This window comes from Pimephales promelas, chromosome 18 (assembly GCF_988280905.1).
Source record: "Pimephales promelas chromosome 18, fPimPro1.hap1.1, whole genome shotgun sequence".
Classification (NCBI taxonomy): Eukaryota; Metazoa; Chordata; class Actinopteri; order Cypriniformes; family Leuciscidae; genus Pimephales; species Pimephales promelas.
Genome location: NC_142786.1, coordinates 5,184,317 through 5,207,500, shown reverse-complemented (window position 1 = coordinate 5,207,500; position 23,184 = coordinate 5,184,317). Strand labels below are relative to the sequence as shown.

The 23,184-nt window shown below is 35.2% G+C and overlaps 1 protein-coding gene and 1 long non-coding RNA gene across 2 annotated transcripts in view; both read left to right on the top strand.

Annotated features, from left to right (window-relative positions):
- Positions 1-14,739, top strand: part of atp1a3a (ATPase Na+/K+ transporting subunit alpha 3a) — a 32,749-nt gene extending 18,010 nt beyond the window's left edge. Inside the window, exons 8-21 of the mRNA XM_089123020.1 lie at positions 810-1,078; positions 4,200-4,398; positions 4,914-5,158; positions 6,067-6,259; positions 6,387-6,699; positions 8,248-8,398; positions 8,512-8,680; positions 10,162-10,316; positions 10,451-10,574; positions 10,670-10,815; positions 11,843-11,973; positions 12,064-12,165; positions 12,273-12,364; positions 13,695-14,739. Of these exons, the coding sequence (XP_088979146.1) occupies positions 810-1,078; positions 4,200-4,398; positions 4,914-5,158; positions 6,067-6,259; positions 6,387-6,699; positions 8,248-8,398; positions 8,512-8,680; positions 10,162-10,316; positions 10,451-10,574; positions 10,670-10,815; positions 11,843-11,973; positions 12,064-12,165; positions 12,273-12,364; positions 13,695-13,723 (2,318 nt within the window). The 3' untranslated portion in view covers positions 13,724-14,739. The remainder of the gene's footprint in view (positions 1-809; positions 1,079-4,199; positions 4,399-4,913; positions 5,159-6,066; positions 6,260-6,386; positions 6,700-8,247; positions 8,399-8,511; positions 8,681-10,161; positions 10,317-10,450; positions 10,575-10,669; positions 10,816-11,842; positions 11,974-12,063; positions 12,166-12,272; positions 12,365-13,694) is intronic.
- A 3,925-nt stretch (positions 14,740-18,664) lies between these two features.
- Positions 18,665-21,979, top strand: LOC148970873 (uncharacterized). The gene is made up of 3 exons (XR_016147229.1): positions 18,665-18,749; positions 20,770-20,893; positions 21,728-21,979. It is a non-coding gene; the product is annotated as an uncharacterized LOC148970873 (long non-coding RNA).
- The last annotated feature ends 1,205 nt before the right edge of the window (positions 21,980-23,184 follow it).

Below are 23,184 nucleotides of genomic sequence, written 5' to 3'. Positions count from 1 at the left end.
GTTGTTTTTTTTTAATTAAAAGAGATTTATTTGTTCAACATCTGTTCAATAGGTTTTTTGTAGTTTTTTTTCAGCAAGAACACATTTAATTGATCAAAAGTAACAGTAAAGACATTTATAATATGTCATACAAATAAAAGTATCATGGTTTCCACAAAAATATGAAGCAGCTCAATTGTTTTCAACATTGATAATAATAATAGTTTCTTGAGCAGAAAATAAGCATATTGGAATGATTTCTCAAGAATCATGTGACACTGAAGAATGCAATGATGAGTAATGAGAGTAATGATGCTGTACATAGTAATTTTTTATTATATATATCATATTTTTTATATACATTTTTATTATAAAATTTTATATTATTATTATATACATATATATATATATATATATATATATATATATATAAACACACTAACCCAATACTTTTGAACGGTGGTGTATTTATTAAATATAATTTGTAATAATGCAAAAACTAAGTGCCAAACTAACTAAGAATGGTGTAATTTAGGTGCAACTAGCAATACTACTACACAATATAACCGGTGGTCTGGAATACTTAATTCTGATTGGTCAGTCATGATATTCAGTGGCCACATATTTTATCACTCTACACTCTCTTTCTTCTCACGTAATCAAATCATTTCAAAGCAAATCAGTTTTGGTTTAAAACTTTTTCATTCATATATTTGGTAAGTAGCTATGGAATAATGTCAGATGAGCATTATAACAAAATAAATGACAGGTTGATTGGGTCACTGGCCAGAACGACCCATTAAAAGCCGCTGTTTTCTCTCCTCTGTTAGGAACTGCTCGTGGTATTGTGGTTTGCACCGGTGACCGTACTGTCATGGGCCGCATTGCTACTCTGACCTCCGGCCTGGAGACCGGAAAGACCCCCATCGCCAAGGAGATCGAGCACTTCATCCAAATTATCACCGGCGTGGCCGTCTTCCTGGGCGTGAGCTTCTTTATCCTGTCAATCATCCTGGGCTACACTTGGTTAGAGGCCGTCATCTTCCTCATCGGCATCATCGTCGCCAACGTGCCCGAGGGTCTGCTGGCCACCGTCACTGTGAGGATCGCTGCTTTTATTCTGCGTCCTGATGCTAGTGTTGTCTTTTTCACATTTTTCAGTTTAATTAATGTGTGTTTGGTATTTTTTGTTCATGGCTTTGTTCGGAATGGAATACTAACGTACCGCGCAGTATGTACACTTCATATCGCCTAGTGAGTATGTGAAATATTAGGATGCATCAAATAAAATAAAAAAGTGACTGCAGATATTTAGAATGTTACAAAAGATTTATTTTTCAAAAATGTCTATTAATCAAAAATGACAGAAAACAAGATACTGGTTTACACTGATAAAAATATGAACTGTTTTCAACATTGATGATAATAAGAAATGTTTCTTGCGCAGCAAATCAAAGGATCATGTGATGAGTAATGATGCTGAAAATTCAGCTTTGCCGCATTTAAAAATATATTAAACGATTAATTAACGATTAATGTCAAACGATTAATCGCGATTAATCACGTCCAAAATAAGTTTGTGTTTACATAATATATGTGGGTGCACTGTGTATAATTATTTTATATATATAAATACACACACATGCTTGTAAATATTTAAGAAATAGTTTCATGTAAATACTGAATTTAGATTTATATATTAAATATAATATTTTATATATAAATAATATTTTTTTGGGATGCGATTAATCGTTTGACAGCCCTAATTAAAAACTGTTCTTTTCATAATATTTCAAATGCAGCCTTGGTGAGCATATGAGAATTAAATTAAAGAACATTAAAAAAATCGATCCCAAACTTTTATATTTTATGTAAAAAATATGAAAAATATTGGCAGCGCAAACAAATCATTAAAAGTTTACGCAAATTCGTGTTTGATATTTCGCTTTACATCACAGTACAAATGTCAAGTAATGGCATTGCATTGTGGGAGACAGTATCTCATGAAGTGTGCTTTGTTGACTACATGCATGTTCAATAGTATACACAAAAAATAGTAAGTCAATTTTAGTTTATATAGTTTCATTCTTATAAATTTACAGTACTAGTCAGGTTACAGAGTTCAGTTCTCTAGGTCAAATATGAATAGTGTGCCATTCCGGAAAATTCCATGAGATTATATTTGGACAATTTAATCTGTGTGTGTGTGTGTATTTGTTGTCTCTCCGTTTATTCTACTATTCCGTTTGTTCCATCCGTTTGCGTGTCTGGTTCATTTCTTGTCATCTCCAGTGTAACTCTTTACTGTGTTACTGAAGTGTTGTAGCATCTCGTCCACATCACAGTGTGTGTTCTTGAACTGTATTCCCTCTCTTTAATCCTTCATATCTGTGACTCTTTGTGACTCTATCGCTGTTTCTCTCTCTGTCTGTTTCTTTCCTGTGTTCTTTTACAGACTCTCACTGTTGAAAGCCTATAGGTCAATATGAAAATCTGAAAGTATTGCTCTGTGGTATCTCTAGTTGCCTGTGAAAGCTAGCTAGTGGCTACCACATAGAGCAGACGCTGTGCTCAGCTGTGCATTGAGGTTGGCCTGTGCCTCTGGCTGCGATACACAACTACTGTAGGCCTGAAACATACCCTACGCAGACGTCACACTCCGTTTCGTGCATCTTTAATTTAAACTAACGCAAATATGCATTGGCTATAGATTCCCTACACCGACACTGAGGACATTTGTATTTTTTGCATTAATGATATATATTTATTTTATTGTTTTGACTGTACCAAACTGGCAAATTAATATTATTGTTAGAGTAAATGTTATTCTATTATTCTTCAGCATTAAAATTCATCATTTTATTTAAAAATAGGAACATTAAATTTAAAAAAAATAATTTTGTAACCTATTTTTTAGCTATTTTGAGTCAGATTTACTAACAGCTTGCTCCAGCACAAACCCTATTTTATGGGATTGCACTCTCACACTAATTTACCCAATAAATTTGGCCCTTTATGTCCATAAGAAGAATTTGCATGCTTATCTCCACTACCTGGATTTGTCTTGTAGATTTTTTTAAAATGTTAATAAATAAAAAAAATTAAAGCACTACAATAATATGTTTCCCCATGCAATGATATGTTTCCCCTCAAAGGTTTGAGGTTGGTAAAATTGTTTTTAATGAAGTAATATATATATATATATAATATATATATATATATATATATATATATATATATATTTTATCTGAACCTAGCTAGGATGTATTTATTATTATTATTATTCAGAAATACAGTAAAACTTTAATATTGTGAAATAGTTTTACAGCCTAAAATTGTTTTCTGTTTATATATATATATATATATATTAAAATGTAATTTATTCCTGTGATGTAAAGCTGAATTTTCAGCATCATTACTCTAGTCTTCAGTGTCACATGATCCTTCAGAAATCATTCTAATATGTTGATTTGATGCTCAAGAAACATTTATTATTATCATCAATATTAAAAACATATAACTTGTATAACATGTATACGTATCTTGTTTTTTTGGTGCAAAGCTTTGTCAAATGCATCACAGAAATACATTTTGATTGATTTTTACATCAATTTACACACTCCATTTTCTTTGAATCTGATTAACCAAGCTCATCTGTCACAGGTCAGATCATAGTCTAAAAGACAAAAAAAAATATATGCTTACTGCATTTTGCATGTTCCCTGGCAGACAATCGTTCACCTTAGAAAATAAACTGTGTTCTGCACATATTTTTCTCACTGCAAGAGAACCCTTTATTATCAATAAGGATTGGGTTATTTTTATTTTTTATTTTTTTTAGGCTTTGGATGATGAGGGCATGAGGTCATCTAATTTGACTGACTCCAATCAAGTAACAGATGAATTTGTGCTAATATCCGTTAAATATATTAGATATATTTTGACATCAATAACAAAAGCTAGACAATCGCGAGTAAAGAGTATGTTTCTGACCACTCTGCTTTCTCTATCTGTGCTGTGCTTCGCTTTGATTTAACACTGTTCTATTATTGCACGATGGTGCATTGTGCCACAACATGTCACTGAAATTCTGTTGGTTCTCTTTCTCTCCACCTCTTTTTCCTTTTAACTTCTGCCTCCACCACTCTTCCTTTTGCTCTGTTTTTTCTGGTCCTCTGTTTCCGTTCCTCTCGCTCTATCTTTCTGTCTCCGTGTCTCAGGTGTGTCTGACCCTCACGGCCAAGCGCATGGCCCGTAAGAACTGCCTGGTGAAGAATCTGGAGGCTGTGGAGACTCTGGGATCCACCTCCACCATCTGCTCTGATAAAACCGGCACCCTGACGCAGAACCGCATGACTGTCGCCCACATGTGGTTCGACAATCAGATCCATGAGGCCGACACCACTGAAGATCAGTCTGGTGAGCTGTGAGAGGATGGCTAGGTGGTTGCTTGGGGGGTTCTGGGTAGATAGATCTATACCATTCAAAAAAGTTTGGGGTCTGTAAGATTTAGTTTGGAAATAAATGAGCAGGGATGACTGTACAGACATTTATAATGTTACAAAAGACCTCTGTTTCAAATAAAAGCTGTTCTTTGTATTTGTCAAAGAACAAACGTATGATGGTTTTCATGGTTATGATATTTAACTTAAAGGGATACTTCACCTCTGGAAAGATGAATGTGCATTTAAAATGGGTCATTTATGTAAAAGAAATGTGAAATTATTTTTGAATTTGGAACTTTCTAGACTGAGAAAAGCAATAAAACAACTCCCAGAATGCACTTGCTTCGCTGCCTTAGGAGGCCACGCCTATCCTAGATAGATAGATAGATAGATAGATAGATAGATAGATAGATAGATAGATAGATAGATATATAGATAGATAGATAGATAGATAGATACTGTATTGATTGCGTGTGTGATCTGTTCTAGGTGCGTCCTTTGATAAGAGCTCTGGGACGTGGTTGGCTCTGGCCCGTGTGGCAGCGCTCTGTAACAGAGCCGTGTTTAAGGCGGGACAGGATTCTCTGCCTATCCTGAAGCGCGACGTCGCAGGAGACGCCTCGGAGTCGGCTCTTCTCAAGTGCATCGAGCTCTCCTGTGGGTCCGTCAAAGCCATGAGGGAAAAGAACAAAAAAGTAGCTGAAATTCCCTTCAACTCCACCAACAAATACCAGGTTTGTTTTCTGTAATTGTAAGTCTGGCATCCATTCTCAGTAAACATAACCTTCATTACTTAATACTTAAAATAATGTTATTTTTTTACTGTCTGTGCATAATAAAATGTAAAAAAAGTAAGTTTGGCGTAACAACACTTCATATTTGTTATTATTATTATTATTATTCCAGGAAAATATTGTGCAACTTAACCCAATATTAAACAGTATGATGTTATTTTAACTTGAATTGCAAAATGGACGGTTGACATGTCCCCTATTTCTGATTAACGATCAGATTTTATGTTAAATGTATTTGTATGTGTAAGAAAAGTGTAGGTTCTGTCACCATTTATATTAAGTTTATCACCATTTTTTAAAACTTTTATTTTCATAAGTTCATGTCAAATGGTCCTTCAATGAAGTGTTTTTTATTACAAATATTACATGTAGTCTCTCTTTTTTTTCTCTGTTTTTTTAAAATTATTTTTAGATAGATTTTTTTATATATTTATTCTACTATAATTGTTTTGTAATACTGTTTCTTTATTACAAACATGATGTTTATTCATTCATATATTGTGAAGCTACATGCATAATAATTATTGAAGCTGCGTGCATAATAATAATCAAAAATGAGCAAAATATTGTTTAAAATAGTTTTAGATGGATTATAGTATCCAAATCACAGATTTCATTTCAACTAACAATTAGACAAATATTTAATATTTCATCAATGCTAAAGATTATCCTTTTAAATATAATTGGAGGATTTTGTATATAGATAACGATAGATTTGTTTAGTTCATCATTAGACAGTGCCATTTTTCTAAGATGTTTTACTTTAATTCTTAGGGATAGTTAAACATGATCATCTTCATTCACATTCAGTTCTGATTAACTCTCATTCTCATATGTTTTCCCACCAGCTGTCAGTGCACGAGACGGATGAGGGGACCGATAGTCACTACCTGCTGGTAATGAAGGGGGCGCCAGAGCGCATCCTGGACCGTTGCTCCAACATCCTCATTCAGGGGAAAGAGCAGCCCATGGATGAGGAAATGAAGGAGGCCTTCCAGAACGCCTACCTGGAACTCGGAGGGCTGGGAGAAAGAGTTCTTGGTGAGAAATAGAAATAAAAGACAAAATCATATTAAAAAGGCACAAATACGAATAGAAAAAACAATACATTTGCTCCTCAAAACTGTGGAATAAATCCATTTCTCTTGTTTTTCCTTCTTCCATCCAGGTTTCTGCCACGTGTTCCTGCCCGAGGACAAGTACCCCAAAGGATTTGCCTTTGACACCGACGACATCAACTTCCAGACTGACAAACTGTGCTTTGTGGGTCTGATATCCATGATTGACCCTCCCCGAGCTGCCGTCCCCGACGCTGTGGGCAAATGCCGCTCAGCTGGTATCAAAGTCATCATGGTGACCGGTGACCATCCAATCACGGCCAAGGCCATTGCTAAAGGTGTCGGTATCATCTCTGAGGGGAACGAAACCGTGGAGGACATCGCCGCTCGTCTTAACATTCCTGTCAGCCAGGTCAACCCCAGGTAGAGTATTAAAACACACAGGAAACTCCACAATCACATTTTGGCTGTTTCTTCCCATAATTTTCTGTAAACGATTTACTATTCTATGGATAAAAATATCTTTAGCCTGTGCTAAAGGTTCATGATGTTCCTGGATCAACATACTTTCCTATCGTCTGATCAGATTATGTCTGAACAGCGTTCATTTCCACCAATCGTATGCTTTTTGAAGTAGGCTAGGGTTAGGATTTGGTTTATGAATGCTTGATAGGAAAATTGTTTCTTGGAATGACAAAGGATGTTGTTTGGCTAAATTGCATCAGGCTGGTTTCAACCAGTATAATACCTTCCAAAATCAGGCAGTGGTAAAGCATCTACAATAATATAACAAAATATTAGCAAATTATTTTTACAAAAGGAGAATACATGGCTACTTTTGAATGTCCGTCGATGGAGGAAAATGCTTTTGCCCGATAATGGTGCAGTTTCAGGAAAAACATACAGGAGAAACCTAGAGTTCGTCTCAATCAGATTCCTAGGAGGTAGAAAGGAAACATCATTCTAGTGCATTTATTTTTATAATGTTTTCCAATAGAAAGGTCTAAACCTCCTTAAAGGAATAGTTCACTTTGAAATTAATTTTTGCTATGTTTCAGCTTACCTCAAGGGCATCTAAGATGTAGGTGTCTTTGTTTCTGCAGTAGTTTCAATTTTGATATTTTTAGGTCAAACCGTTCTTGTCTGTCAGTCATATAATGGAGGTCTATGGTCACCACCTCAAAGAGCATGCACAGAGAAGTCCAAATTAAACATGATTTAATCACTCGTAAATGTAAGTACACATTGATGGCCTAAGACACGAAACGAGCGGTTTGTGTGAGAAAACGAGCAGTATTTATATCGTTTTTTACCTCATGTAACCACAGCCACGTCCAAGTGATCTGAGGGCGCTTCGGTCTGTGCAAGCATCACTCATTGTTTACACAGAGATTTCGGAAGTGTTACCTTTCATTGTGAAGATCTAGACATATTTAGATATACAGAAAATCGCAATGGAAGACGATTTCGATATATCAACAGATCAGATCACTTGGACGTGGCTGTGGTTACAAGAGGTAAAAACAATATAAATACTGTTCGTTTTCTCACGAAAACCACTCGTTTCGTGTCTTAGGCCATCAATGTGTACTTACATTTACGAGTAATTAAATCATGTTTAATTTGGACTTCTCTGTGCATGCTCTTTGAGGTGGTGACCATAGACCTCCATTATAAGACTGACAGACACAAACAGTTTGACCTAAAAATAGCAAAATTGAAACTACTGTGGAAACAAAGACACCTACATCTTGGATGCCCGTGAGGTCAGCTAAAACATATCAAAAATTAATTTCAAAGTGAACTATCCCTCTAATGACGGACCATTAAAAACGGAACTGAAACTTCTGGATAATGTTAAACTGGTTTGTGTAATATTTATTGCTCTGACAGCAGCTGTACAGTTTGTCTGATTTTGACACAACCGGAGAGCGTGTTTCCATTTAGTATTCTTCATGCGTGTGTTGTCAGGGATGCTAAAGCCTGTGTGATCCACGGCTCAGATCTGAAGGATCTCACGCAGGATCAAATGGATGAACTGCTGAGGAATCACACGGAGATTGTGTTTGCCAGGACCTCTCCCCAGCAGAAACTCATCATCGTGGAAGGCTGCCAGAGACAGGTACACACACACACACACACACTAGCATTCACCTTAAAACCTGTTCATTTAAACTCTTCATTAGTAATCATATAAGTGACTACACACACTCTCTGTGTGTCTGTGTCCTTTAGGGCGCCATTGTGGCCGTGACTGGTGACGGAGTGAATGACTCCCCCGCTCTGAAGAAGGCAGACATCGGTGTTGCCATGGGGATCTCGGGCTCAGACGTCTCCAAGCAGGCTGCAGACATGATCCTGCTGGACGACAACTTTGCATCCATCGTTACTGGAGTTGAGGAAGGTATGAGAGAGAGGGAGGCGAAGCTTATGAGAAAGGTAGAAAGAAATCCAGAGCAAGCCAGGGGCAAATCAGACAAGGAGATTGTTTTCATCTATGCCTCAGATTTTGCTCTTTATTCTTCATTTTGATCTCTGCTAGATTCCACAAAGTGGTTGCTAGTCTTCCTGGGGTCCACATTGAACATTCGTAGTATAAAATAGTATAAATGTGTGTTAAAAGCTCAGAATAAAATGTTCAGATCATTAAAATCAACACAAATATGATCGAAAAACAATAAATAAAATGAAATAAAAAATAAAATAGTATAATATAGATAAATGCAACAGTAAAAAAAAATTAAAAAGTAGGTAATATTTAAAATAGGGCTGTCAAACGATTAATCGTGATTAATCGCATCCAAAATAAAAGTTTGTGTTTACATAATATGTGTGGGTGCACTGTGTATAATTATTTTGCATATATATAAATGCAAACACATGCATGTATATTTAAGAAAAAAAATATTATTTATATATAAAATATTTATATATAATATAAACTATATATAAATCTATATACATTATATACATGAAGATATTTCTTAAATATATACAAGCATGTGTGTATATATATATATATATATATATATATATATATACAGTATATATATATATATATATATAATAATTATACATAGTGCACCCACATATATTATGTACTAAACACAAACTTGTATTTTGGATGCAATTAATCGTGATTAATCGTTTGACAGCCCTAATTTAAAACATAATAAACACAATTGATTTTGAACGTTTTGAAGAAATATTTTGAAATATGTATTAATTAATTCAAAATAAACATTTATTAAAAACAACCATTTGACTTATGGTTATATGTAATATATGTAAAACAAATCTGAATTAAAATGAATATAATTCAAATAAGAAATATGATTAAATGTAACAATATTTCAGATTTAATTTTTTATTAATTTTATTTATTGTAATTTTATCATATTTTTATTTTAGTTTTTTAATACTTTTATAAAACAAATTGAAATGACAACAACAGTGAAAAGAGTAGGACATATTTAATTTAAATATCTATTAATTCGTTTAAAATGTATTTTTAAAAACCAAATGACTTATGGTTATATTTAATATATGAAATATAATAAATATAAATATGAAAATAAAACAAAATAAAATATGAAAAATATGATAAAATATCACAATCAAAATTATTTTTTTATTTATTGTCATTTATTATATTTTTATTTTAGTAGCCTATTTTTTTTAACGCTTTAATAAAAAAAATCAACAAACAAAACGACAACAACAAAGAAAAGTAGGTCATATTTAAACCATATAATAAACACAATTGACAGTATAAATGTATCGCAGGGGTCTTCTGTGAATGCAAATTATCATGATCAATGTTTGGAAAAAACAATACAAAACAGAAACAGTCTAGATGAATGAAATGTGTTTTTTCTCTTCCAGGTCGTCTCATCTTTGATAACCTGAAGAAGTCCATCGCCTATACGCTGACCAGCAACATCCCTGAGATCACTCCCTTCCTGTTCTTCATCTTGGTCAACATTCCTCTTCCTCTCGGAACCATCACCATCCTCTGCATCGACCTGGGCACTGACATGGTGAGATTCACGCACACACACACCTAATGTTTCATGTTAATAATGGATGTAAGGGAAACGAGTTATTTTCGACTGGCAATACACTTTTTTTCTCCAATACTCATGCATTAACCAATTGTTGTATGCCATATCAGGTCCCTGCAATCTCATTGGCTTATGAAGCAGCAGAGAGTGACATCATGAAGCGCCAGCCTCGTAACCCCCACAGGGACAAGCTGGTGAACGAGCGTCTCATCAGCATCGCCTACGGACAGATCGGTTAGTGAGCTAAAATTTCTGTTATAAGAGATTAGACTTGAAGTGAACTGAATGAAAGTGACGTATCCTCTGTCCTTTTAAATCGCGGTATGTAGGAATGATTCAAGCCCTGGGAGGATTTTTCAGTTATTTCGTGATCCTGGCTGAGAACGGCTGGCTTCCCAGTCTGCTGGTGGGCATCCGGCTAAACTGGGACGATCGCTCCAATAATGACCTGGAGGACAGTTACGGACAGCAATGGGTAAACATCAGATTACACAAACTACAACACGCTCTTGTCCAAAGCAACTTAAATACATTTTTACATTTATATTTAGCAGATGCTTCTAAAAAGCATCTTATCAAAACTTTTTATCAATCATATTTTCAGTGTTGGCATGTCTTTTGCCATTGGCTTCCATCTTAGCTATAAATTATCTAGTACAAGGAATACAAATTCAGCATTTTTTATTTTATAAAACATTTGGAGAGATATTTCTCAAGTGTTCATCAATGCAGGAAAGTTCAATCGATAACAAACAACTAAAACAATCTAGCAAAAATAAAATAATGTACACTACCATTTAAAAGGTTAGTGTCAATACGTTTTTTGAAGCGTTACTTATGCTCATTTGATCAAAGTACAAAAACAAGTAAAAAACTGTTTTAGTTTCATTTATTTTGATGACTTTTGTTTTCAATGTCACACGATCTTTCAGAAATCATTTTAATATGCCGATTAAAACATTTCTGTGCATAATTTCATTATGTTGAAAACGGTTTTTTTCAGGTTTTTTTATTTTTTCAGGATTTCGTTGATGAATAGAAAGTTCGAAAGAACAGCATTTATTTGAAATAGAACTTTGAAATGTTATGAAAGCGTTTTCTGTTACTTTTGATTATTTGAATGTAACCATACGTAACAAAAGTATTAATTTAATTCCAAAAAAATCATTTTGAACTGGAATATACAGGTGAAACTTGAAAAAATTATAATATCATGCAAAAGTTTCAGTAATTCAAACTTAAAAGGTGTAACTAATATATAATATAGACTCATTCCATGCAAAGAGAGATATTTCAAGCCTTTATTTGATATCATTTTGATTATGGCTTACAGTTTATGAAAACCCCAAATTGAAAATTAGAATATTGTGAAAAGGTTTTCATATAAGCCATAATCATCAAAATTATAACAATTATATGACTTTGCATGTATTCTACTTTTTCACTTGTATGTAAATGTGGAGCATGCAAGAATGTGTAACGCAATGATCTCTTTCTCTCAGACATACGAGCAGAGGAAGATTGTGGAGTTCACGTGTCACACAGCCTTCTTCGTCAGTATCGTGGTGGTGCAGTGGGCCGACGTGATCATCTGCAAAACTCGCCGCAACTCTGTGTTCCAGCAGGGCATGAAGTGAGTATCCGCTGCCCTGCCGCTAACACACATTTGCTGGAATTAGTAGTTGGGTCGAATTTGAAGCTAAATGAGTGTGCTTGTTTGTAGGAATAAAATCTTGATCTTCGGCCTGTTTGAGGAGACGGCTCTCGCTGCCTTCCTCTCTTACTGCCCCGGGATGGATGTGGCCCTCAGGATGTATCCTCTCAAGTGAGTGTTTACATTACAAAGCTATTTTGATATATAGCATTAGCTGAGGAAAAACTCATTCAAATAATGTGAATTCTCTTGTTTGTTTCTCTCGCTTCTTCTCTCAGGCCCAGTTGGTGGTTCTGTGCGTTCCCTTACAGCTTCTTAATTTTTGTTTACGATGAGATCCGAAAACTTATCCTGCGCAGAAACCCAGGAGGTACAGAGCCTGAATTACTCTCTCACACTGAGAAATAGAGCTTAGCGATAAAGCAAGAAAATAGTTCTTTTTTCTTTATACAGGATTTTAATATAAATATTAATATTTATGTATTTTCTCTGACGTGGCTTTGTTACGTGATCATTTGAAAAATAATGTAAACAGTTGTGTGTAAATATGTGTAAATCATTCTAATATACTAATTTGAAGAAATATTTTGTCATTATTAATGTAGAAAACGTTTTTTTCAGGATTCTTTGATCATTTGAAAGTGCAGCAAAGCACAGCATTTATATTTTATATTTTATTATACATTTTTGTATTGTCACTTTTAATCAATCAAAAGTAAGGCATCCTTGCTGAATAAAAGTATTTAAGGAGTAGTTCACTTTTAAAAAAAACTTTTGCTGATAATTTTCTCACTCCCATGTCATCCAAGATGTCCACGTCTTTCTTTCTTCAGTCGAAAAGAAATTAAGGTTTTTGATGAAAACATTCCATATAATGAACTTCAATGGGAACCAAACGGTTCAAGCTCAAAATGAGAGTTTCAGTGCATCTTCAAAGGGCTTTAAATGACACCAGATGATGAATAAGGGTCTTATCTAGCGAAACGATCGGTTTTATTTAAAAAATAAATAAAAAAGCTTAAGTTTATAAGCTCAAATGCTCGCCTTGCTCTGTTCTGTGATGAGCGTTCGTGACTCTCCTGTTCAAACTGCAAAATGAACGAATCTTTTTTTCAAGTCATGACTCGAAGGGTCCTAGATAAGACCCTTATTCATCGTCTGGAATCATTTAAAGCCCTTTGAACAGTTTGCACTGAAACTCTCATTTGGACCTTGAACCTTTTGGTTCAAGTCCATTATATGGAGAAAATCCTGGAATGTTTTCATTAAAAACCTTAATTTCTTTTCGACTGAAGAAAGAAAGACGTGGATCACATGGCGGTGAGAAAATTGTCAGCAAAAGTGTTTTTTAAAGTGAAATACAGTACATATCTAAATCTATAAAATATCTATCTTAAAAGGAAACTAGGAAAAAATTACATAGCAAAAAAAAAAAAAAAGCTAAACTGACCTATATATATTTTAGGTTTTATTGATGATGCAAATGAATCATTGTTTTGAATCGATTCATTGAAGTGAATAATGAAAATGAATCAAACATTTTAGTTACTAAAGTGGCAAGAAGAGGATGCATTACAAAAAATAAAAAGTGCAAATCATAATATTCACAATGTTTCATAAATGAATATTCTGTGAATATTTGATTTTAATAGTCATGCTGAATTTTAATTACGCCTTTTTCTCTCTCTGTTTTACTTCAGGTTGGATTGAAAAGGAGACATACTACTAAATTGTCAAATACTTCACTCATCAATTCTCCCTCATTTCCTCACTTTCTCTTTCTTAATGTCTTTCTCTGTCTTTTTTACATTCTACCCATCCCCCCTTTATAAAAAACATCATCTCCATCCTTTTACTGAAATAATAATAAAAAAAAATGAGATGAGATGAGAGGACCAAGCACCAACCGAGGAAGATGACAAACCCAAAGACTACAGCTGAATCTGCCAGAATCATAGTTGTAAGGTTTACTAAAACTGTTAAACACACCGTCAGCATGTGCACACGCACGGCTTTAGGAATGGATGTCGCGCATCACGTCTTTCCGAACCCGACATTTAGATTCAGTCACGGGCGACAGGGACTCCTGCACAAACACTGCCACGCTAGATTACTGTTGTTCATCCCTCTCCGTCCTCGCCATCGGGAAAATACAACTTAATCATGAAATTCATTTAGACTCTCGCCCTCTGCTGGGGGAAAAGAGGATGACTCCTGTCTCACCTGCCACCTCCTCCCTTTCTCTGTGTCTTTTCTTTCCAGGTCGTCGTTGTTGTTGTTTTTTTTCGTTCATCTTTTGAGTGTTGTTTTTATTAATCATTCCTAACTTTTTAGTCCGATATTTGTTACGTTAGACGTGTGTCTGAGAGCTGCTTGGTTTCATTTTTTTTCTTTCTCAGGCATGACAAAGCACACTGCCACCCACTCACTCTTTCTCTCTCTCTCTTTCTCTCTCCCTCCCTTTACCCTGCACTGCCCCTCCCTCCCTGCTCTCGCTCCTTCTGTCCGTTCCGTCTGTTTGTCTGTTTGTGAACGATGTGAAGACCCCCCCCCCCCCCCGACCCTGTTTCCCTCTAACCCCTGTTAAAAAAAGAGAAAATACAATCTTTCTGTGTCCTAGGAAAAAGAGATTTCTCTCTAATGTCATTGTTTAAATAAGTGCATAAAAATCAAATAAAAGCAATGTTACAACATGTCAATCAACTGCGAAAAATGAAATAAAAAAGAAGGATCTCTCTTTTCTCAGCTTGGCGTCGGTTTGTTTTTGTGTCTGATGTCTATGTTAATAAATATTAAGCATTGCCATTTGAGGATAATGTAAACATGCATTCACGTGGCATTTGAGCACAGTCAACACTTTTAATTTTTAAACGTTTTTAGAGTCAAGAAATTATTTTATGGGGTGAATCCACTGTAAAATCTAACATTGTTCTTACTAAGATTTTTTTTTGTTAACTTTACTTAATGTCCAATAGTTTGTTGAACTTACTTAAAATTTCTTAGTAATCTGTACTGTTTACGTGCTATGCTTTTGTTACTCAGAAAAACCTTGTTACTTTTTTTCAAACTTAAATGGATTAAGTAAGAATAACTTGATGCAATTAAGTCACGCCTACTTAATGAAATAAAGGCAACGAGTTTGCATAATAAAATTAAGTAAACTGAACTAATTAGGTTGTGTTCTCAGTTCGTAATTCACATCATAATTCTTATCATTTCTGATGTTATGTTATGTTATAGGTAACCAATTATATCATTATTAATTATACATGTAAATTACATAAATACTATTATTTTATGAAATATACAATTTAACCCCTTAATTGTCACCCCCCCCCCCCCCTTTTCTTTTAAATACACATTTCGAACTTAAATGGTTGTGACTTAAATGAATGCTTTGGAATATAGACAGCAGATTTTCATTGAAGTTAAATAAATTAAGAAAGAGGAACAGAAAAAAGTTATAGAAGTTTTAGTTTATGAAAATGTATTATTTCATTTAAAATTAAAAATTTATATACAAATTAATTATTCATATTTTATATAAAATATATATTTTCAAAGCCTTGGCGACTCTAAAACTGAAAAAAAAAAAAATCAAAGCCAAAAATCTGAATATGTTGTGTTTCAAATGTTAGGTTGATATCTCAAAATACTATTATTTTATTTAATATGCAATTTAAAGAAAATATACCTTTTGAGAATTTGGGGGTGAGGAATAGATGTCATGAAAATGTATTATTTTTTTAGGGCTGGGCAGCAATTAATCGCATCCAAAATAAAAGTTTGTGTTTACGTAATATATGTGTGTGTAGTGTGTATAATTATTTTGTATATAAATACTCACACATGCATATATATTTCAGAAATATTTGCATGTATATACTTTATATATAGTTATACACAATTAAAATTATGTATAAATATAAATATTTGATATTTTAAGAACACATTTTTCTTAAATATATACATGCATATGTGTGTATTTATATATACAAAATAATTCTACACACTACGCACACATATACTATGTAAACACAAACTTTTATTTTGGATGCGATTAATCGCAATGAATCGTTGCCCAGCCCATTATGTTGGAGCTGAAATATAACCTAAATGTTCTTGTAAGATTCAACAAGTTAATTGTAGTCCGATAATAAAGATATCAGCTATGTGTTGGATTAACATGGATAGTGCGAGAACTTTTGCCTCTGTAATGGGCTTTCTCTGAACTCTGTAATGGTTTTACAGTCATTAATTTACTCTCGCAGGTTTATAACCTTCTTTATCGTAGGTTTTATGAGTTCAGCGCAATGACATTCATATAGAGGTGGCTTCTCCCAAAAATAACTAATCACAATGAAGAAAGTCTCACTTGAAATCACTCACTAATATTTGAGTACCATTTGTCATTTTGAGGATGTTGTTTTTCAAAACGGAATGCTATCATAAATTGAATTTGAGATATAAAATAAATCCTGTAAATAAATAAATAAATAAAATAAAATTGCTTTTTCACATCAGCCATATCACCTAGAGGTGTGGGTCACCCCGTTTAAAGTGTGTCTGCACACACAGATAGAGACAAAGGGCCTAAAACACCTTATATATTTATACGGGCTGTTATATATATATATATATATATATATATATATATATATATATATACAGTTAGGGTTTTTATATGAAAGAGAAAGGAGGAGACGAGCTGCAGTAAAGTCTTTGATGAATTCCCTGGTTACATTCAGCCGCTGTTTCATTTTGATGATGAAGAGGGCTCACAAACACACACACACACACACACACACACACACACACACACACACACACACACAGAGAGAGAGAGAACCACACCTCTAAAAACAGAATTACAAACATGCCTTGAAGCCAACTCTCCAAAATAACAGAAATATGTCTCCTCATTATGAAACACACACACATACACACACACTCCCCTTGTCAGCTGTCCTGCCTGCTTTAATCTTTCTGCTCAATGCAGACCCCCAATCTCTCTCTCTCTCTCTCTTGCTCTCTCTCTCCCCCTTTCCCCCTCTCCCTCTCTCGCTCCACTGTTCTGTGTGATAGAATATCGATCGCTTGCCTCGTCTCAGCAGAAAGGGGGAAGGGAGGGGGCAATGGTCAGATGTGCTCCAAGGTTGTCTCCTTGGCAACTGATAGGTTGAACCGGATAGGTCACAGGGTTGCCATGGTGCCTAGGTCGTCAGGGTCATCGAGATGGGGAGGGGTCATTGGGCTGACCAGTAATGTTTGGGTGAAAACTAATTGTGGACATGCTGTGTGTGTTTGGGTGTGTGATGAGTGCAGGTCATGTTCATTCAGGATGCTTGTGTTTGGCTGTTTATGTTGTGTGCGTTCTTAAAAATATAGGGGGTTTCACAGCAATGCCATAGAAGAACCATTTTTGTGAACTGTTCTTAAATTAACCATTAAATATTGTTGGTTTAACTTAAAAAAAAAATGAAGTAACCTGGTTGCCTTAAAATTTTAAGTTCATTGAACTGGAAAAATTGAGTAAATACAATGAAGGAGATTGATTTAAGCATCAGAAACTCAAAATATTATGTTATCAGAACTAGGCCTACATAAATTATCTAAGTTGATTTGACAAAAGAAAAAAATGTTATGATTACAAATCATGAAAATATGTTTTTACAGTGTGAAGAACATTTTAAAAATCTGAAAATCTTTTTCCACTATGAAGAAACTTTGGTTGAATGGAAAGGCTGGATCTTAAAGGTTCTTCATTGAACCATCAATGCCAATAGACCATATTCAGAGCAGCGCCATGACAGGTATGAAAAAGCGAGGCTGTGTGTGAGGGCCGTTTTTTCAATGGCATTCGCTGCAAAAAACATCACTTGTAGGCCTACTTTCCACAGCTCAAATTGTCTGTTTTTTTATTTATTTTTTTGTCTACTGAAGTTTCTTGAAAAGATGTTTTTGCAATGTTTTGTCTGCAGAACAATCCAAAAACACCTTAAATATAGTACAACCCTGAAGACTCATGTCTATGGCCTCACAGCCTTGCTTCCATTCAAAATCAAAGATGGCGCTGCTGTGAATAAGGTCAATAAAGGACCGTTTTGGCCTGCTCTCTACTTCATACTCACACTGACCACTGATCTATAAGGACTAGGCCTATATAATCATTCTATATCAGTGACACTGACACATAGGAACAACGTTGGCTAGGCCTATGACAAAATGAACTTAAGTCATTTTCGCGTGTTTTCTTTCGGTCGATGTATAAAACACTTTTTGGTAATTTTTGGGGGGATATTTTTGTTATAGCCTATGTAAATCTATAATAGCTTATCGAATCTTCCTGGAAAGCTCTCCAGCTGCGAAGTGTTGCTATGGTTATCTCCTGAGGCGAACCGGTAGTGCACTTTGACTAACTTTTGTCGTAATAACTTGAGTCGCTACTGAAATTATTGAAATCTATATACTTTAGACTCCCTCATCCTCCCGCTTTTACTTCATATGGGGGGTTTAAACCTCAAAAAGTAATTCGCCAGTAGCAGTCTTCACAAGGCATTTGGACACATGATGATCCTGATCATTTTGATTCTGATTCCCTCCCTGTAGAGAGCGATTCACACCGCTAGATGGCGACCAAACTCGCCAAATCATGTGATTTCCTTTTGATTTTTATTTGAACCTCCGAGTTCAATGTTTCATTTGACGAATGAAGATTCAAGATTCTCCGTATCGAAATTAATCCTTATATCCAGGTGATATTCTTACATATTTGAGCTTATTCACACTTGTGCTTGCTTATCACTTTAAAGGGGCTACTGACACGATTTAATTTTGAAATGTTATTCTGCTTTTGTTTGATTTGTGTATTCCAGCCAAAAGGGATTCAAAACAAGACGTAAATTATTTTGTGGCAATAAAATAAACGAATAGGTTGGCTATAAACTCTTATTATTACGCCCTTATACCTTACCTTACTGGTTTATAGTTAAAATGTTTGTTTACATGTTAGCAAACGCTTTCTCAAAAACGACTAGACTCATCTCAAATTTCGAGTCACGTACAGAGAAATGTGCGACAGTCACTCACAATAAATAAATAAAAATGTATCCAGCTTGTGTTTAGTAAGAAGATAGTTGGTTTTTAGTTGGAACAAGCTGGTTATTGGCTAGTTGAGCAGCAACCATGTCCCAAACACCTATGACCAGGTTTGTTGGATAAACCAGTGCCATGCTCCAAAACACAGCAACCATTTTAGGCTGTGTAGGCCTGGCCTAAAGATCCAGTCAAAAAAAACCAAGAAATAACATCTTACAGTTGCAGATGAATGAAGTTTAGACACGTTTCAATAAAGCCAATATGTTTTGGGGCGGTAACGCATAACAAGGTGTATCTATCTGAAAGCTTTGATTTGAACCGATGAGCTGTTATGATATTTAATATTTGGAGTTTGTCCCAATGAAGAACCCGATAGAAAATTCTGGACTTGGGTGAGCAGGAACTCTTCGCTTTGAGGGGATTTAAGCCACCAGAAATGGCTGATTGCAGTGACCAGACTGGAGTGTACCATTTTGATGAAGGATTTTAGGTAATGGTTCTGCTGGCTATTGCAGGCGAGGAACAGTGACTTGGGTTTAATTCTTACAGTTACTGGCAGTCCGTGTAGTGAGCTGAGCACAGGCGGAAAATGAGAGAATTTCCTGAGGTTAAATACAAGTCGAGCGGCAGCATTTTGGATGCGCTCGAAGGACCGTATAGCAGATACAGGTGGACCAAGACTGAGGTGTAGTAGTCTATCTGTGATTTAATAAAGCCTTGACAAGCACTGATAGTGCTATTCAACATATTACTTTTCTTTCTTGAGGAAAGAGTTAGCTCAACTGGCATTAACCACATAAATCCTACAGTATCATATTTGATACACAAATTTCTAAGGCCTGTAAATTATCAACAGGACCAATACCAATACCTTGAATACAATCTACAACATTTATTCAGCAATGTAGACTTTTAGTATAAGTCTAAAAATGTCCTTCAGGTCGTCTTTTTGCTTTGAAATCTTTAAACATAATAACCTAGTGATATTTTAAGGTGGAAAATCATTTTAAAAAAATGATTTGTACATTTCTCAATCATTTTATTGCACAGCATTAAGTTTTACCCCCACAAAAACCACTATAGAGCTTTGATAAATATCGTCTTGTGAAGTATCTATTTTTTTTGTTTACATTACAAGCTATCATAATTTAATATTTTCTGCAACTGTACCAAATGGCATATTCAGGCTCATTTTGGGAAACTTTACAGTCATTGATCCATCCATGAAATGTCCAGAAGAAATTAGATATTAAAGCGTGTTAAAATATGTTCAATGTGTGTAAACCTTTTGCCAGTTGTGTTTTTCACGGTAGCCACACAAACTGCCCTGCCTATGAAGAAGGATATTTAATGACAAATAAGTTGGAGAGAGATTTTATTTTACCCATTAGAAAGTTTTTGCATATTTTGATGAGATATTACAAAGCCAATTTTTTTTCTCTTTAGAATAGAGTGCGTCAGTTTTGAATTCATGATGACTTGCATTATATCCTCACAGTATTGTGTGAGTTTTACTTGGGTCATATTATAATATAACTGTGCATACATGCAGAATGATAAAGCTCATCCAATAATAAATGATATATGATGGATTTTAAATGTGTCAATGTCCATCAATTGGAGTCCCACTCTCAATAACTCTGGCTCCCTCACAAATGTGCCCCTTTTCCCCATCAGTATCCACTCGGTCGTCATGGAAACAGCCAGGATGCTGGGTACAACAAGGGAAAGTGAGAGAAGGAGAGATGGAGGGTGAGGGACGCAGGGAAAAAAGTGTCTGAAGGTCGCTCACAGATTAAAGGTTGGTGATGACAACTGTTCAAGTTTGTGTCCTCATGTTAATAACGTGAAAATCATATTCGTAATGCTGTGTTTTTGCATAGACCCCCAAATATATCGCACTTGGTTGTTGTTCCGTCGGTTTCTCGCCATGTCACGCCCATTGATCTTCCACTTTCTTTCTTGCTCACTCTTTCTCCCTGAAAGAGCCAGATGGGGTGAGCGTTTTTTATTCTCGGAGGCCTCCTGCACGTGCCTCCTATTCAGAGCCTTAAAGCGTTTAATTCATGAGGGGTTTGATTCTACAGAGAAGGGGCCTCTACATCCCTCCCTCCACCCGCGTTCTTTCGCCCCTCTCTCTTTCTCTGATCCACTCTTACACCATCTTATTTCTTCCTACTTTTTTTCCCCTCTCAGCCCCTTTATTCACTCCCTTCCTCTTTTTGACCGTTTCTTTCCTTCAAACATTTCTGTTGCTTCTCTCCATCCATTCAGCCTCTTTTATCTTGGCATTCTGTTTATTTGCCACTACATTTCATATTTAAAAGCATAGCCTTACTTTTTGGGAAAATGCAATGCTAAAAATAGGCAGTGTAATAATTGTAAAATGTTGTATTTGATCAATTTAATTTAACTTAATGCACATGCAACCATCATTTGAGAAAGCAATGTTGGTTTTTTTGTGTGATATAGATGCGTAGAGTATGTGCAAGATTGACCCTCCCGCTCTCTGATAATTACACATTGAGTTAGTGACCATTATCCTGTCAGGTGCCCCATTTGATAAAGCTGTGATAAACCTTTCTCCTGTCCTTGCTTTGCTCTCTCACTGTCTTTCTCTGTTCTTGAATTTCAGAGCTGGATTTTCACCGATAGCTTGAAATTCTGGGATTTTTACCTTTTTAAAAATATAAAAATTTGGACTTGATGGACCTTGGAAACCTGTGGTTCCCAGCTTTCACCCTACCGTGCTGGTCACAGATAAATATATTTTAATAGCTTGAATAGGAACTGTTATAATTTTAAGAAGATTGAAGAGGTTCACAAAAATGAAGGACAACTACTACTGACATTGAGAGAGCAGTGCTTAAATATTCTCATTGCTGTATATATAATTTTAACAGCAATGAAAGGGTTATTATTCCATTTTAGAAATGCCTTATTTTCAAAAATGTCACTAAGTGTAAAATTAAATACAGTAAAATGCTCATTTAAAAGAAAAATGTCAGACTGACTTAAAGGTTCTTGCATCTTAAGTCTACACACACACACACAGTGCGTAATCCTTATTCTCTCACATGGCTTGTCAGATAAAGTTGTGCAGGTCTGGTAGCATGCATTTTTTTGACCATTTATGTTATGAATATGTTAATGTATTTGCTTAATTCATATTTAAATGTATATTAAATGTATCTATATCAAATGACAAAACAGAGGATATAACTAAAGGAAAAATGTGTGTATGTCCACCTTTAAAATACACGTGTTCCCGCCATTTTGACGACCTTTCCACCTGTCGAGGGCACCCCGGTGGCAGAAACAGTGGGATTATTTAGTGCCGTTGGGCTTTAATTGATATTGAATGTGGTCAATATTTATTTGGCTTCAGTTAACGCCAAAATAATAAGGCCTTATGTTCGCGACCGAAGTGTTCCTGGATAGAGAGGCCGATGCGCCGTCGAGTGAAAATCGATGAACACACTGAGTTAATTATGAGAAATCAATTAAAAGGATGGAATTGTGACTTTTATAAAGAGCGAACTGCCATCGGGATATCGACAGGTCGAGAGGTGCGCGAGAGACACTTCCTCCCAGGGCGCGCCTGTTTGAAGTCTCGAGCGCGCGGCTGGTATCTCTCTATCTAGAGAGAGAGAGAGAGAGAGAGAGAGAGACTGGCTACAATCTACAAAGATTCAGAGAACATCTTCCAGGTTTAAACTCTGTCTGTCTGTCTTAATGAAGCTGTATTGGCAGTGTAAAGGGCTTCACGATACAACGTTTTTATATTTGTAGGCTATAGAGCTATAATTTATGAAATCTTAGAATTTTGAGCAAATAATTGTCCAAAAAGTGTCAACTAACCTACATGAATCCACCCAACATAACGCTTAAGACAACCATTTTTCATTTCATTGGAACATTCGTTTAAGGGTTAAAGTAAGGTTATTATGAAGACATAATTTGAGGAAAACGCGGATTTAAGATTTTTAACGTCAATTGTTTGGAGATGGTTTGCCTGTTAAATGAATATGATATTTAACCAGACGTTTTCATTACTTGTATTCAAGAAAAAAAACCAAAAAAAAAAACAAA